Source organism: Quercus lobata, chromosome 5 (assembly GCF_001633185.2).
Source record: "Quercus lobata isolate SW786 chromosome 5, ValleyOak3.0 Primary Assembly, whole genome shotgun sequence".
NCBI lineage: Eukaryota > Viridiplantae > Streptophyta > Magnoliopsida > Fagales > Fagaceae > Quercus > Quercus lobata.
Window position 1 is genome coordinate 30,023,078 of NC_044908.1, and position 17,203 is coordinate 30,040,280.

Genomic DNA, 17,203 nt, shown 5'->3' on the forward strand with positions numbered 1-17,203 from the left:
CAAACTCATCAATCTATGCTAATCATTCAAAAGAAACACTCCCAATTGTAACCCTACATCATACTTAACAGCCAATAACAATAGAAAAAAATTAAAAACTTACCGGTAATGTTTTCGGAGAAGTTTTGGTTTGATTATAAAGTCCCAACCAAAAGAAACACTCCCAATTTTAACCCTAAATCATACTTAATAGCCAAAAACAATAGAACAAAGTTTCAAACTCCACTATTGATTCCAAACTCATCAATCTATGCTAATCATTCAAAAGAAACACTCCCAATTGTAACCCTAAATCATACTTAACAGCCAATAACAATAGAACAAAATTAAAAACTTACCTGTAATGTTTTCAGAGAAGTTCTGGTTTGATTATAAAGTCCCTCAGTTTTTTCTCTCCCTCTCTGAAAAACCACAAATTTACTCCAAATTAAGAGAACGGGTAAGGGGGAAAACCTAAAATTAAAATAAAAACATTACTAACCATTCTCTAAAATGCCAAGAGACGAAGACCTTCCCCAGGTTCAATGAAATCCGTAGTTGACTTTGATTAAATTTGGAACTCTTAACTTCAAATTGTTACTTATATGGAAGAGATTGCGTGCGTGAGGTTAAGGATTTGGGGGAAGGTTAGAGATTTAAAGAGAGAGGGAGTTCTTCGCATGGAGGGGAGTCGGGAGATATATATATATATATATATATATATAGAATATAGTCGGGTTATTCTCTTAAAAAAATTTAAACTTAAATAAATAAAATAAAAAGAATTCTTTTAAAAAAATAGTGATGACGTGGAAAATTGTAGGAGCTTCTAAGGCTTCGGTTTTATATATATAGATAGATAATAGATAAATAAATATTGAATATATCTATTCTTCCCAACATTTGATATTTCTTGGATTTCACTTGGCTTGGTCCTTTCAAACCAAACATTTGCTTTTTTTAAAGAAATGGAAATATGCTTGTATTTTACGGTAGAAAGCAAGTTAAGTCTTTGCTTAAAAGATAGTTGAATTGTTTAAGAAGATGTTTAGATTTAAGAGATAAGAGAGAGGGAGAGAAGAGTCTGAAGAGGGTAGGAGATAGGAGTATATATTAAAAATGTGATTAGTATGGTAGCAAAGTGAGATGATAACAATGGGTAGAGAGAAAGTAGAAAATGGGTTATTATTTTCTCTTACCAGTATTATGGTCGTCTTAATAGAAAATATTTTGATAATATAATTAAATTGAATAACAAATAAAATAAAAAAAGTTACATGGAAGATGTATATTATGTAAGTTCAAGTTTGGTATTTTTTTTTTTCAAAAAAAAAAATATTATAAAATATTTTAAAAACTATGGCAAATTGTAAAAATAGTATAACAATTGTGGGGCCAGAGAATTTGTGACCCCGGCCCACTTTACATTAGGGCCCAAGGTTCGAGCCGAGGAGAGGCATAGCCAAGGACATATAATGAAAGTCCAAGTAGCCTTGAGACATAGCCGAAGATGATCCTGTCCTCGGCATCCCCAAAGCACTCCTAAAAGAAAGGGCAAGAACGGTATAGGAACAGTTTAGGGAAAAACCGAACACATCCATGTTGATGGAGAAAGGACCCCTGGACAATTTGGCGACAAAGGACAAAGGAAATGCTGCCATTACTGCAATTAAATACTCTGCACCTTACAGAGCAATGCTTTTCAGCTTTTACAACCACCCCCAACCACTTTGGGTATGGGCTGATAGGACAAGTATCAACCCTAGAAACTGAACCTACACGTAGATGTTAGAGGGAGGGTAAATGCTAGTATAAAAAGAGAAGTAAGCAATCCAGAGAGGAGGCTGGGAAAAAAGGCCAAGAACCAGAGCCTCCCAGGCCGTGCCGAGGAGAAAGACTTCTTGGACAAACATGGTTCACCTCTGTATGAACACCATGATTATCCACCGTCTGGTGACCAAGGCCTAGCCTTCCAAGCCCACGCTCTACAAATTAAATTGTTTAGGCCATTAACATGCGAACCCAATACCATTTTGGAGTCGTTACAAATTGAGTCCTTACAACAATTATTAATGAAATCTCTCTCTCTCTCTCTCTCTCTCTCTCTCTCTCTATGTATATATATATATATATAAGATAAAAAAAAATTTAAAAATAAATTGTACTTGTACACCTATTTTTAGTTAATTCTATCCTATTGATTTTAAGCTTTGTTGATAATATTTTAGATAGACCAACCAACTAAATTTAATCTCTTTTTGAAATTTTAGAAAACACTTATTGTAGGTTGCACGTTTTGTTAGAACACTTATTGTTATTTTATCAAAAGAAATTAATAAGAACAAATATAATGTTGTTTTTATATAAAAATTATTGCAATAAGAAAGTTGCTGTTTGTTTTTTTTTTTATAATACACTACATGAAAAAAATAAGGATTAGATGAAGAATTTAAATTGTAATCAAATTAAGATTTTTATCAATTTAGAAATTATAGGAGAAGAAAAATTGTATATTTTTCTAAAAAAATTTATGCAATTTAGTGAAGCCGCTTGGCGCAATCACAACTTCTAAGCCCAACTTTTATTATATAGTATATGATTTGAGAGAGAGAGAGAGAGAGAGATGATTTTTAATTTGGGTTTATCATTCACTTGTTTTTTAAATTTATTGAGGGAAAATGTTTAGGTTATGTTTGGTAACCGTTTTTTTTTTTTTAAAACTTATTTTTGGGAATATAAAGAAAGAACAATTTTCTTGTATTTTTGAAATCAAAAACATGTTTGGTTAGTTGAAATTAAAAAAATATTTTTTTTGAAATAAAGAAAAGAAAATACTAATGAAAATTAAATACATGTTTTCATTGACTTTTGAAAATTAGAAACTGAAAACAGTTGTAGGGATAGGGGCCCAAAATTGTATATTGGGCCTTGGGTTTTGGCCGAGGACGTTGTTGGTTCGAGGACGAATAAACAATAGTAAAGGTATTAAGTTCAGAGTCCCATAAGTAACATGCAAGTGGAAAAGTTGGAGAAGGTGGTCCGAGAAGGATTGTCTCCTCGGATAAACGAAGCACAAATCAAGCATATATTCTATCACTCAGAGTGATCTTCCAAGAAATTCCACTGAGAAGGATGTGCATTATGAATGTACTAGAAGAAGGGGAGATAAAAAATATCTAAGGAAAAGCTGCTACCACCGCATTGAATGCTTTACAGCTAACTTTCTGGCCACATTTATGTGGAAAAGACCCCTGAACAGTGCTGCCTTGGCTACCACAACTCACAGAAAGCCAGATAAGGTGTCTGATGGGACAAACACTTAAGTAGGGTTCAAATGATCAACAAGTGTAGGATTAAGATCGTTTGAAAGGAACTATATAATGTAGGAGATCCTCCATGGATAGGGGATTCGAAAATAACAAGAGAAACACTGTAGCAATTAAGAACCAACTCTGTGACCAAACTTGTAAGGAATATATAAGAACTGATCTCCTAGAATAGTGCCAATGACAATTTTCTCTAATTTAATTCAATCTGTGTCTCTATTCTTGTCTACTGAGCCACTTTATTCATGATTCAACTCATTTTAACCCAAATTTCCAACCCATTCTCTACAAATTCATTGTTTTGGGTTTTTTAGGTCTAGATCCATCCGTCTTTTGGGCTCGGGACTTAAATCGGCTCCTTACAACAGCCATTTGCATGTTTTCAGTTTTCTTCACAAATTGAGTTTTGAGAACAATTTTTGTTTTCTGTCCATTTTGATTTGCCAAACTAGTTTTTTAGTTTTAAAAATAGAAAACTGTTTTTGGAAATAGAAAATAAGGAGAAAAAACAGTTACTAAACATACCCTTAGTCTTCCTTTATTATTTTATTGAAAACTATTCAATATAACAGTATAATAAAATTTTACTAAAAAATGTTTTGTTTTCTATCAATTCTACAATTAGCAAGTATGTGCAACTGAGAATATTGATATTTTTCTTTATTTTCTTTGACATTTCATTCTTCTCATTTTTATCTCTTCCCTAACAATCAAGGATTAAGTATTGTATTCTTATCACATTTTCTTTTTTATTTGAATCTTTACTTTCCATTCTTCTCTCACTATTTCCCATTATCTAAACATAAGGTCTGTTTAGAAACAGCTTATTTAGTTAAAATTGAAAACTTTTTGTTAAAAATATTGTAGATAAAGTTAAAAGGTAGTTGAAATAATACAGTAGGACTCATAAATAGTGCCAAAAAAATGTAATGGGACCCATGAATAGTAACAAAAATAAGCTAAATAGTAAAAAAAGTTGGCTTTATAAGCCAATGCCTAACGCACATATAAAATAAGGTTTTTGATATTTTTACTCTTCTAATGTAAGAGTATAACTTAGTGGATGAGTTAGGTGTATTCATTGATGATTTTTGGATACTTTTGTCCTTAAAACTTAACCATGATATTTGATTTTAGGAAAGAAAAGTGGGAAGAAAAGAAAAAAAAATATAGGTGGTGAATGATTTATTAACATTTTACATGGATCTTAACTGAACAAAGATGATAAATAAATGAAAATTCCATAGCATGCAAGGACTAAATAATCTGCTTCTTAGGTTTTGACCAACTAGTGGGATTGGTTGGAGGCACTTAGGTTCAACTCAGTGGAGAAATTCCCAAAGTAAAGGCACGTTTGGTACATTGTAATGATTATTACATGAGAATATGAATAAGTATTACAAGGAATACATTAAGTTGAAATGTAATAAGTATTACTATTCATTTTTTTGGTGATCATTTAGGAATAGAATTCTACATATGCATTCACAATTTAGTAGAGTATAAAAAGAAGGTGTAATTAAATCATTTTTAAGTCAAATTTTCTAAAATACACTTATTTTAGGGTGTTCAAAATAGAGTTAGTAATTAACAACAAGGAAAATTTATTTTCTTTCCTTTTGAAGATGTGGCAACTAATGGCTTTTTAGGAAATTTTTTTAAAAGTTATTACATAAGGTGAAGGAATAGATATTCAGTACTTTTGATAAGGAATAGTTATTCCTCATTTTGAACAATAGATATTCATAAGGAATAACTATTCATTGTAATAAAAATATAACCAAACAATCAAATAGTTATGCCATAAGAATATCTATTACATTACAGTGCCTATTACAATCTACCAAACGTGCCCTAAGAAAAATTGTAGAATAATAAGATTCTTATTGCTTATCTTTGCTCAAGGCTTAAAAGGGTATGTATAGGGTTTTTAAGTAGGGGTTGATAACCAATTTTTATAAAGTGGGAGAGGTTATAATAATACACCATTTTGCAGGTTGGTTGAAGGGATGTGCTTTTAGGATACTTCTTCTTAGTGATGTACAATAACAACTTGTTCTGATAGGGGTATTTTGGACAATAATTTAATACCACTAGATGCATCACGCAAGGAAGCCGACGGCATCTACAGACTCGTCAGCTCCATGGAAATAAATGGAAGACCTAGAGTGACAGGAGCACAAGCGACGACCTTGCAATGATACCTGACGAACGCCTCTATAAGCCAATGGGAAGCCCTCGGACGAGGCAAAGGGCCGACGAGGTGAAGAGGTCGACGGGTCCAGCATGGTTTGGCTTGGTCCCCATGGATACCTATTCATGGAAACATCTTGCATGACACGCAAGATAAAACCCATTACTCACCCATATCTCTCTCACATGGAAAGGCACCCTAAAATCTTGGAAACCCTAAGTGCCAAACCCTCCCAGCAAGGAAAGATCCCTACTTTGAAGGGATTTTGATTCACCATTTATCATTATATAAGCACCAGACCTTCACTTTCGTTAAGTATGTAGAAACTTTCTGACTCTTTCACTATATAGTTCTTAGAGATTTTTCATTCGCTAACTTGACCTTCGGAAGGTTTTTGGTCGGTACCACACCGATGCCTTCTGTTTGGTTCATTTGTTCTTATTCCACAGGTACCCATTAGAGCGACTTGGAGCCTATAACTCACTAACGATTTAGCACATCATCATGTTCCATTGGACTAAATGCAAAAGTGTTAACATGACTCCACTCATCAAAACCATATATTAAGTAATCAAAAGGAACTCTTAATAGGGATAAAATAAAAAAAAAAAAAAAAAAAGGTAAATTACAGTTAGCACTTTGAGGTTTGGGATAAAATTAAACAGGTCAAAGACATTTTAGAACTAATTAATTGAATTGGTCCCTGAACTATATACTAAATGCAAAATTTTTTATTTCTAGGAGCGTATGATTTAGGGACCAAATTGGTTATTTTTGAAATATTTTGAACTTGCTTAATGTTAGCTCAAATCTTAAGAGTGTCGACTGTAATTTATCCTTTAAAAAATTGATCATAACAATTAATGTTGATTTAGTGATGATGAGGTAATCATTCTTTCTTAGACATTCATTTTGAGGATATGGAGCTTGGTTACTAAGAACATTCTGATCAAGATTTGAGACCTTGCCCCATGTTGGGTGTTTGGACTTCGGGCTTTCCATTTCAAATCTTTTCCAATTAGTTCGTTTCAAAGTTCATTTTAGATTTTAAAAATCCAAAGGTGTATAATTTGTCATGTCATTTAAAATTTTAAATGATTGAAAAGTTTATATATATATAATATATATATATATATATATATATTATTCAGATTATAAAGTTTGAAATATGAAATAAATTGATAGTTTTTGAAATTGGGAGGAGAGAATGATGTTCATAGAATAAACAGGGGTTGCCACGTGGATGTGATCTTGGGCTGAACTTGCTCAAATAGCTACATGCCACGTGTGAAGTGGCGCAGAACACAAAAATTAGACCAACTCTCAGCCACATTGTTGTGCTACTCTAAAATGAAACTTAAATTTTTTTTTCTTAAAAAAAAAAAAAAAACAATTTATAAAAAATTAGAGGTTGAGGGAAAATCGAAGAACATATTCATTCACAAAAAACGGTCGGGTCATCCTTTAGGTTTGCTTTTGAAGTTCGAAAAAAAAAAAAAAATGGCGGTAGTGAGAACCACAACAAACGTAATTCTGAGAGGCATCTTCAATCCTGCTCCTCTTTCTTCTTCATTTTCTTTGTCACGATTGCGAGGTATCGGTGGGACCCTCAGATACGCAGCAGTCACAGAGCGTGGAATCAGCTTCAGCCGCATTCGATGCGCCGCCGCGTCGGACGGAAAGAAAGTGTCCTCTCGGCTCGCGCAGGTTCAGCAGCTCTTGCAAGAAGCCGAGGACCGCGCTCTCTCCGCTGATATTAACCAGCCCATCCCTAAAATCACGCTCGGTATGTAATAATAAATTAATATTATATGTTTATCGTTGTCTATTAGTAATTCATGACTAATAAGTGAAAGCAATTTAGTTAGTTGTACTACTTATAATAATCCTAGTTAAGGTATTTCCACTCAAGTGTGCTGCTGCTTTTGTCTCTGACTGGAATTAGGATTCTAATGGAAGAACATAAACAACTGTTTTTTGATTGATTTTGGTTTGGAATAGATTTAAAGGAATACTTTTTAGAGTATTTTTGGGCAATTGGAGCTGGAGGCTGGCTACAGTGTCTTGTGTGATATAGATGTCATTGTGCCTTTGTTTTTGATTGTAAAAGTAGAAGATGAATTTTTGCATGTTTGGGCTGATTTGAATGCTTAGAATGTGCCAATATGAAGACTTAGGACTCTGTTGACCTTAATTCCTAATACCGGGATCCTCCTTTTCTTCTTTTGTTGCTAGGAGCCTTGTAACTCAATTGGCACCTCCTAGTATTTTCATTAGAGACATCAGGGTTCGAATCCCTTTCCCCCATTGTAACTATCGAATTATCAAAAACATCTATCTTCCTTTGCTCTTTGTTTTTCTAAACCAAGCTTCTATGCTTTCCTTGTTTTTGTGTTGTGAAAATTCCCTAATATATCACTAAGGTTTTTGATGGAGTCTATATTGCATCAGCTAAATTATCTAAGCACCAATCAATCTATTACCTTTTTAGTGTGTGTGTTTTATTCTGTGATTGAAAAGGAATTATTTGCTTCATCTTGCTTACCTGGAATTGGCCTCTTCAAAATTGGGGATAAGGCTCTTTACCAACCACCTCTTCCAGATCTCGCAGAAGCAGGAGCCTTGTGCAATAGATTAAATTTTTATGTTCATTTAGCTTAGTTTTATCCTTCTTCCTCTATTAGTCCCAAACTTCTCTGATCAAAGCTATTATAAAGGACTGGTAAGTGGGACACTCTAGAGTTACTTCGTGTATTACCAGAAGCTTCGTTACAAGGCCCAAAAACTGCTATAGCTCCTAATTCTATTCCATTACTTTTTAGTTCAGGGGAAAGAAACTCGTCCACTAATGATTGCATAGCCTCGACCAGGAAAGGATAAGCCACAGAGGCTGATGGTTGCTGATTCTTTTCCCCTTTCACAATGACCTAGAATCCTTTCGCTTCTGTCCTTTTCCACAAAGGTTGATATTGGTAGAGCATTTGGTTTCCAATGTTAAAAGTTTGGCTTGTTGCAATAGGTTTCTACGTAGGACTCAAGTGTGTTTTATGGGATATTACTATTGGCATTTGCAGTTGATAGGTTCTTATTGATTTGTCTTACGAGGAACAGAAATTAGGCAGCATTGAATTCAGACAAAATTTAGTCAAATTACCAATGATCATCAAGCCTGGCTGAATATCTTGTCTTCTTGGCAGACTTGGCTATGGTATTGGCTTGATGATGATTGAAGGATTCTCTTTTTCTCATTATGACTCTGTAATCTTTTCCAATAGAAAAAGGAAAAGAATAGGGTTTGTTTCCTTTTCTTTTTTGAATTTCTGAACTGTATTAAGCTATATGATTATATCTGGTTGCTATTCTGGGAATTACAAAGGAACTATACCTGAAGATTGATATAGTTCAGCTTCTTTGATTAAAGTACTGTCTTAGTGGCAGTCAATGTTGTAATTCATCATATAATCTTTCTTGTGGTGACCTTTCAAAGTCGGACCAACTAACAATAATATCCTCCAATAATTTCTTACCATGCTATGGATATTTTTAATCTGATTATTAAATTTTAATTCAGAGCATGTAACTGTCAATTTTGCAAGAAGTGGTGGACCTGGAGGTCAAAATGTCAACAAAGGTGAGTTCACTTCTTCCTCCTTTATTTTAAATCAGTGTTTAGTGCCTATTTTACTATTATCATTATTGTTCATGTTACTCCTTTTTTGCAATTTATATCATTCTTGCTGCTACTTATTATCTTTGCTTGTGGTCAAATCTGATTATTGTACAGTGAACACAAAGGTGGACATGCGCTTCAATGTTGAAAATGCATATTGGCTGAGTGACCGAATAAGGGAGAAGATTATGCAGATGGTTTGCTTCTGTTATTTCTTATTATGTGTTTATTTGCTTAGAACACGTAGGAGAGACCTATGATGAGAAATTTCTTGCTCCAAAATGTGATCAATTCTCCTTGCATAGCCTCCACCCATCCCCCCCCCCCCCTCCTCCCTTTTTTTTTCTTTTTCCCCCATCCCTCTCACAAAAATATTTAAAAAAGAAAAGAGAAATCTTGATGGTCCTTGCTAACCATTGTATCTTAGTGAACCCAATAACACACTCTTTCTTTGTCATGTTTTAATCAATTAATGTTTTTGTCTTATCATTTGTGATTGCTTCTGTAGTTTTTATTGTATGCTTCTTTCTACTATCTCTTTGGTAATCTTCCTGGTCATAAACAGGAGAAAAATCGGATCAACAAGGATGGCGAGCTTGTGATTTCTTCAACAAAAACTAGAACACAGAAGTCAACTTCTGCCTCCTCCTTTTTGTAGTTGGTTTAGCATATAGATTTCCAAGACACCTGGTTTGATTCTGCTTTTCTGTTTCAGGGGCAACATTGAAGATGCTTTGGCAAAACTTCAGGTACTAAAAAATGCACACTTATATATTCTTTTTCTGCAATACAGAATTTGCCATTGCTTCTCGTCAGAGATTCAATAAAACTACCCTGACCCCAATATTGTTGCCTGGCACATTTTGAAATGGCTGTGCCTGAGAGATGGTAAAACTCAGTTAGTTTGGACATGATTTAGGTTGTGCCATCATTTCATGACCTGCTTACTACGTTTTTCTTGGTTGAGGCTTTTGTGAGTTCATTAGGCCTCATTAGGGAGATTTTTATTGAGGTACACAGTGACCATGGAGAGTTTGTGCCTTTGTGGAGGAGTATGATGCGTTAGGAATACAGGGAGTGGGGATGGCTTCTGCAGTTGGGAAATTTTGGGGTTAGTTAGTGGAGGCCATTAGAAGTGGCTGGTGTTTTTTCAGGTGTTTCTGTCTTTGAAATCAACTATCTGAGGTGGAGCAATTTGTTGATGTGAAGTGGGCCCTGATTTGTTTGCTATTAGCCATACAGTGGAGGGCAACGGTTATATGGGTTGGTTGGTAGGGTACTTCCTTTGAGTCTAAGATTTTTTGGGACAGAGCAAGATGTGAGTGAATTAAGCGTAGTCCTTTTACATGGTCTCTAATGCACTGCATGTTCTGTGGAGGAATTTGGGCTTTGACTCATAATACAGCTTGATTTCTTTTAGAGGTTCTGAGATGTTTAGGAAAGGGCATTCTTCCTTGGCAGATGATTAGGGAGGGTGAGTTCTTATTGAGGTGCTTTTCTTTGGTTGAACTGCTGCATTTTGATAATTCAATTGTTACAGAAAATGGGGGATGAAAATTTGAACCTTGGTTCTCATTATAAAGGAGATAAGGCGATGCTATTGAGCTACAAGGCTCTTGGCTAGTTCCACTATTGCATTAGGAAGGACTTTGCTAGTGAAACCTTTTTTCTAAAAATTTTTATTTGTAATTACACATGCACCTGGTGAGACTTGAACCCACTACCTCACCCTTTGCTTTGTTTTTTTTAAAGAAGTGTCACTTGAGTTATTTATCAAAAAAAAGAAAAGAAAAAAGAAGTGTCACTTGAGTTGGAGTTTATTGCTTGTGAAACAATTAATCAAGAGTGAGTGATTTGTTACTTGTTGGTGTAATATATGCACAAAGCATGTGGGGAGTCTGTTGAATTTCATTTAATTTTTTTTCTTTTGGGTGGAAGATAATCATTTACTTCTAATTGCTTCGTTGCTCATGAGATTTGGTCCCTGTAATTGGCGTTGTTATGTCTTACTTGGGCCATGCCTAAGGCCATGTTGAAGCTGTTTGGAAGTTGGTTGGGGAATGGGAGGGAGGAGTAAGATATGTACCTTGTGGTGAGCAGTGACATTGTGTTTAATTTGGTTAGAGTATAATAGCATCAGCTTTTCAGGTCTTTAGCTTTCCATTCATAAGCTGAAGATAATTTCCTTCACGATCATATGCTTTGGTTCATCTAACATTTGAGTGCTTTTTTTTTTTCTTGGAGTTTTTAAAAGTTGTGTGTTTTTATACTTTGCATTTAATAAGGTTCGGTTCATTTACTTTTGTTTCTATACTCTCTCTCTCTCTCTCTAATATTGACTGAAACAGGCAATAATTGATGCTGCGTCATATGTACCACCACCTCCTTCAGAAGAGCAAAAGAAGAAGATTGCGAAGATGTAAGTTCTACAGCATCTGTGTTTTCCAATTACCTTTGTTGCCGCCTGCAGCTATTATGCAAGAGAGTCTGCAACATCCTTTTCTTCTGTCTTTGCAAGATAGTCTTTTACTCTTGTTTCTGTATTATTGAAGGGCTGCTATTGGGGAGCAGAAGCGCCTTAAGAGCAAGAAGGTGCTTTCAGACAAGAAGGCATTTAGAAGAAGTCGTAACAGTTGGGACTAATGTTCTACTTTACAAGATTTTAGTAATCTGAGATCATTAATTATGTAAGTTCACTTGAAATTCAATTTGGTTGACTATATTTGGTTACTTCTTCAAGACCGTGTTCTGTGTAGGAAATGAGGACAAGTATTATCTTTACCATGATATTAGTTGGAGTGGGGATGAGGGGAGGTGGGTTGCACATCAGTTGAGTGACGGGAAACTAACCATGGGCACTCTGGAAACCCCGTCTGAGATCAGCATGCTGGAAGGATGTCGAAACTCGAGAGTACTTTTTACATGGTCTTGTAAAAAATACCAAATGTTTGCCGAGTAAATAGTCTCTTGATGTAAGATGACTGGGGATAATGTTCTATTGATGCAAGATTACTTTGTTTTATAGAGTTTTACACTGATATGATTTATACAAATTGAGAGTTTGATTTGTTTAATCTGCCTCTGTACTTGAGAGTTGAGACTTGTTAATTGGGTCTACCTGTTTGCCTTGTAAAAGCCAGCAGCCAAAATTTAACAATTGTGCACATTTGTGGTTGAAGGAACAGAAAAAATGCACTGATTCTTTTATGCGTTGCTATATTTATCCTTGCAACCTTCCCTTTTTATGTGCTGGAGAAAGGGATAGAAATCTCCTGTGAATGAAGACATTGACTTGTTTAAATGGATTTGTTAAGAGATATTTGCTTATTCATTTCCATGAAAAAAATATATGTACAACTTAGCCGTAGAAAGGAGGAATCAGAGAAGGAATGATGGAACGAAATGTTTAAATGGATTTGTTGAGAGATATCCTCTTATTCATTTCCATGAAAAAAAAATATACGTACAACTTAGCCGTAGAATAGAGGAATCAGAGAAGAAAAGATGGAACGAAAGCTATCTTTTGGAGAGTACCAAGGATGAAACAATCAGTTTTATGGAATGTATCTTGATTAATTCTCATTAACTTATGTACAGATAACTATTTTTCAGCAGTTGAATTCATCATAGAACCTAAAATGAAAAAATGAAAAAAACAGAGAAAACCATTCATTTCACCCTTCTGATAACATGTTCTTCTCCTGATTGTTGATCCACATGCTTGAACCATCTGACAGAACCTGAAGCTGAACTTGAACCTGAATTTCCCCCATTACCAATAGCACCAACATGTGCAATATCCAATCCCATCCCCACAGGGAGAAACACAGAACGCACAAGACGCCGTGATCCACCATCAAGAACGATTCTCCATTTGAAACTCGAAGCAGTTCTTAAGCTAGCATTCTTACACACCAAAACCGCACCCCGGCTGCTCAATTTTGCCAGCCTCAGTATTCTTGCAAAGTCCTTGCGCCCACAATCCACAACCATGAAATCTATGCCTACTAGCTCATCCATTACTTCCTCTGCCTCTCCAACAATAATTTCATGTGTCATGCCTGCCTCAACCATTCTTTCAGCATACTCTAACCTTGACTGCTCATCTGTGACTATGCACACGTGTCTTCCACCCGTGTGGCGCCTCGCCACGGCTAAGCCTATACTTGTGGCCATAATACCACCTTTTGACCATGTCTCAACTATGAAGTTTGCATTCCAACCTGCAGCCATGGCTGAAACAAGCTCCGCCACGCCTGATTCTTGATAAAGCTCACACTGCAAACAAAACCCAATAACAGATTTCATTAAAGATGTGGAAAACAAAATGGAAAGTAATTTGCAATAAGAAACAAAGATTGTTAGAAAGTTGCTTACAAATTTAACAGTATCAAGATAGGCCTTTGATGCCGTCTCAGGAGACCAAACTAGCTTCATTTTTAGTCGTCTTCTTCTTCGTCTTCTCGGTGGTGTTCTTTCTATTCAAGTTGGGTTTTGCTTGGTTGTCAAGCTAGAATCTAGAAAGTTATTCTATCTAGAGGAGAGAGGTCTATCTCTTTGACCTTTTGTTTTGGGACGGAATGGGTCTTTATAAAAACAGTTTCATGAACCGTTGACACTGCATCCGCGCAAATCCAACGTGTGGATTGAGATTACTATGGATGAAGTGGCTTCTAATATATTGTGCTGTGACAATTGCGCACCAACCTGATTTCTAGAATATTTTTATTGCCAAATAGAAAATAGATACCAATGTTTGGATTTGGACCATGACATTGCATTTACATTTGCCGTCTTTATTTTTAGTCAGTTTGTTTTTTGCCGATGTGGCAGCTGTTTGTTTGATAAACCTTACTCGTTTTCCCAGGTCTTTGTCATCAGTGGCTTGCTGGCTTCCACTACGAACTCGATCCATGAAATGGCATGACTCATGAATTTGGTTTATTGGTAGGGTACCATTAATAATTAACTACCTCCTATTCGTTTTTTTTTTTTTTTTTTTTTTGATTGGGACATTTCTTGTTGGGATTGTTTAACCATATAGAAGCGGTTTAATTTACCCACACAATGCAATTTCTTAACCGTGCAAACAATTGAAAAAAGAAAAAAAAGAAGTGTTAACATGCCTATCAATATATCATTCCTAGATTCTTTTCCATTAATTTGAATCGACCGATTAATCTCGCAACATTGATGCCCACATTGTATGAAAGAGACCCCTTGTGTCTTGTGTGATTTATCGAGATCCTTCTATATTATACTTGAGTATTAAATATACATTCTTTTTCATTTATTCGTTTTTGTTCGATGAGAATTGATATCACTTAATGAAGAGTTTTGTAATTTAGTAATATTATTTACTCTCTTTGATGTGGAGCACTATAATTTGAATAATCTTTTCTCTATTATTATTATAACTATTGAATTATATATATATATATATATATATACTATCTTAATATTATTAATTTGTACATTTGATTCCTTTATTTTATTTATTTTCAAACCTTAAACTCTATTCTTTTATGTCCACATAGGGAGGAAAAAACCAACTATTCCTCTCAGAAATTTCCTAAACAGCTATATCTCAATCATGATCAAACGAAGAAAGAGTGAAAAACTAGATTTGTTGCGTGAGTGCCCAGGTCAAGAAAGGAGAATTAGTTGTACATATGATCTTCATCATCTAAGATATATTTGGCTTATGTTTATTGATCTACTGTATTGATGTGACACGTATATAATACGTGTTAAAAATAGAACCATGTATCACTCATCTATCCCCTTCAATTCATTAGTTTTAGTAATAAATAATATAAGCATAGAAATTTAAAAAGGAAAAAAGAAAAAGAAAAAGAAAAAGATAAAAACATGTTTCATGTGGATTTTGGTTCAAAAATCCTAATTTTGTTGTACGACATTTTACCAAAACATTTTCAAACCTGACTTCTTGAAATTTATATCATAATTTTAAGTTTCTTTATTTATTTTCTTGATCTTGAAAAACCTAAAATTTTTAGGTAAACTTCTTAAAAGGAAGAAGGAGATAAAAATTTAAATCAAGTATTATTCCACTAGCAGCAACTTAAAATTTTGGATTTCAGGAGGGCCCTTATTGAAACTCCTAATAGTCCAAATCCAAAATGAGACCTTTTGTTTTTGTAGTTTTGGTTATTTTATTTTAATATCCTTAAACTATCTATTTTTTGTCCAAACAGGGGAGGAAAAAAACCAACTATTGTTCTCACAATTTTCCTAAATAACTATATCTCAATTCATGATCAAAGGAGATGAAAGGGTTAAAAACTAGTTTTGGTGTGAGTGTCGGTTTTTTCCACCAAGTATTCAGTTTTTCCCAAAAAAAAAAAAATTATTAAAAAGCCTTTGCCTGAAGTTATTTAGTTATATATCCCCTTTTGGAACTCAAGTTTGCTAAACTCAATTTTTAAGTGGAAATTGAGTTTAACAAACTCGAGTTCCAAGTAGATGTGGATTGTATGATGTCTAGTATTTTCAAACAGACGATCCACATAAGCGGTTACTTACTTAGAATTCAAGTTTAATTTGTTACACAACTAAATAACTTCAAGCAGAGATTTTTCAGTAACATTTTTTTTTTGTTCCAAAAACTAAATATTTTGTAAAAAATGTCGTGAGTGTCCAAGTCAAGTAAGGAGAATTAGTTATATGATCTACGTAATTAAAGATAAGTTTGACTTATTCCTATTGTTTGCGATATGTACATTATATGTGTAAAAAAAAAAGCATGTGTCACTCGTGTGTATCTCCTTTGATTCACTAAAGTAATCAATAAAAGCTTTAGTAATAAATGATAAGTTTGACTTATTCCTTTTGTAGTGATATTTTGATTATATAATATATTATAAACTTGTTTAAAAAAATTTTATGTACTACTTTCTTGTTTGTGTGTTCTAATAAGCATTACTGTTTTTTTAAAAAAAAAAAATAGGGATGTTTATCCCACATTGGTTGCGTGCGTTAGAGTTTCAGTCCTTATAACTCCAGGCTACTACTACAAAAGTTAGACCCTTTTGTAGTGGTACTCTGATTATGTAATATATTATAAGTCTGTTTAAAAAACTCTATATACTACTTTCGTGTTTGTGTATTATAATAAATATTATTGTTTTCTCAAAAAAAAAAAGATATAGGCACGTCTACGTAGAAAATCAAAAAGGAAAAAAGAGAAATAAAAAACATGTTACATGTGAATTTTGGTTAAAAAATCTAATTTTTTTTGCACTACATTTTACCAAAAAAATTTCAAACCTGACTTTTAGAAATTTGTATGTACTTAATTTTAAATTGTTTACATTTATTTTCTTGATCTTGAAAGTATAATTTTTCGGATAAAAAAGAAAGAAAAGGTAGATAATAACTCAAAATTTCGGATCTCATGAGTGGTCCAATAATGAAGCTCCAAAACAGTCCATATCCAAAACGACGCCTTTTGTTTTTGTAGTTTTGGCAATCAATCGTAAATAAATTACTATATAAAGGAGTTCGATCTGTCAGAAAAAGAAAGAGGAAGAGAAGAACTCATTCCGTTCATACACTCGCAAACCAAACCAAACGCAGTACGAAACTGAACTTTCTTAACTATGATATTCAGCTTGGATCATTTGAGAAAATCAACATATATCACTTCCTCTACTGTTGTAATATTGATTGGGCGGTGTTTACAGTGTGTGTAAAACACACTGTGTTTATATTGGTAGTTGATATCCCAGATGCCAGTCTTGTCAGCAAAGCATTCACATACGTTGACCTTAATTAACCTTATCAAATCACGCTTATATTTGTCCGTGAAATACTGAAATCGCCAGGTCTCACATTGACTAATTTTATGGTTCACGTTGATATTTGGCTAATGGAAACCGACCACGTTGTTTACGTTTTTCTTTTGCTAGGACAAAGAGTCTACTCCTCAAGTCCTTTGCCGTCTATGTGTTTTTTTGTTTATCATGATGACGAACCAGATCAACACTCAAGTCTATGTGTTTTTTGTTTATC

The 17,203-nt window shown here is 34.1% G+C and overlaps 2 protein-coding genes across 4 annotated transcripts; one reads left to right on the plus strand and one right to left on the minus strand.

Moving 5' to 3' along the window:
* The first annotated feature begins 6,848 nt into the window (after nucleotides 1-6,848).
* Nucleotides 6,849-12,017, plus strand: LOC115991869 (peptidyl-tRNA hydrolase ICT1, mitochondrial-like). Of its 3 annotated transcripts, none has more exons than XM_031115824.1 (8): nucleotides 6,849-7,285; nucleotides 9,071-9,130; nucleotides 9,284-9,366; nucleotides 9,735-9,799; nucleotides 9,885-9,918; nucleotides 11,518-11,588; nucleotides 11,722-11,856; nucleotides 11,926-12,017. In XM_031115824.1, the coding sequence occupies exons 1-7, from the start codon at nucleotides 6,850-6,852 to the stop codon at nucleotides 11,810-11,812; spliced, it is 840 nt and encodes a 279-aa protein (XP_030971684.1). In that variant the 5' UTR covers nucleotide 6,849; the 3' UTR covers nucleotides 11,813-11,856; nucleotides 11,926-12,017. The 3 variants fall into 3 exon arrangements, with proteins under 3 accessions (XP_030971684.1, XP_030971685.1, XP_030971683.1); XM_031115825.1 differs by having other exon boundaries at nucleotides 11,910-12,001; XM_031115823.1 differs by having other exon boundaries at nucleotides 11,722-12,002.
* A 704-nt stretch (nucleotides 12,018-12,721) lies between these two features.
* LOC115991871 lies at nucleotides 12,722-13,866 on the minus strand. Its single transcript, XM_031115826.1, has 2 exons — nucleotides 13,547-13,866; nucleotides 12,722-13,447 (listed from the first exon to the last, which is right to left on the minus strand). The coding sequence occupies exons 1-2, from the start codon at nucleotides 13,604-13,606 to the stop codon at nucleotides 12,839-12,841; spliced, it is 669 nt and encodes a 222-aa protein (XP_030971686.1). The 5' UTR covers nucleotides 13,607-13,866; the 3' UTR covers nucleotides 12,722-12,838.
* Between the last annotated feature and the right edge of the window lie 3,337 nt (nucleotides 13,867-17,203).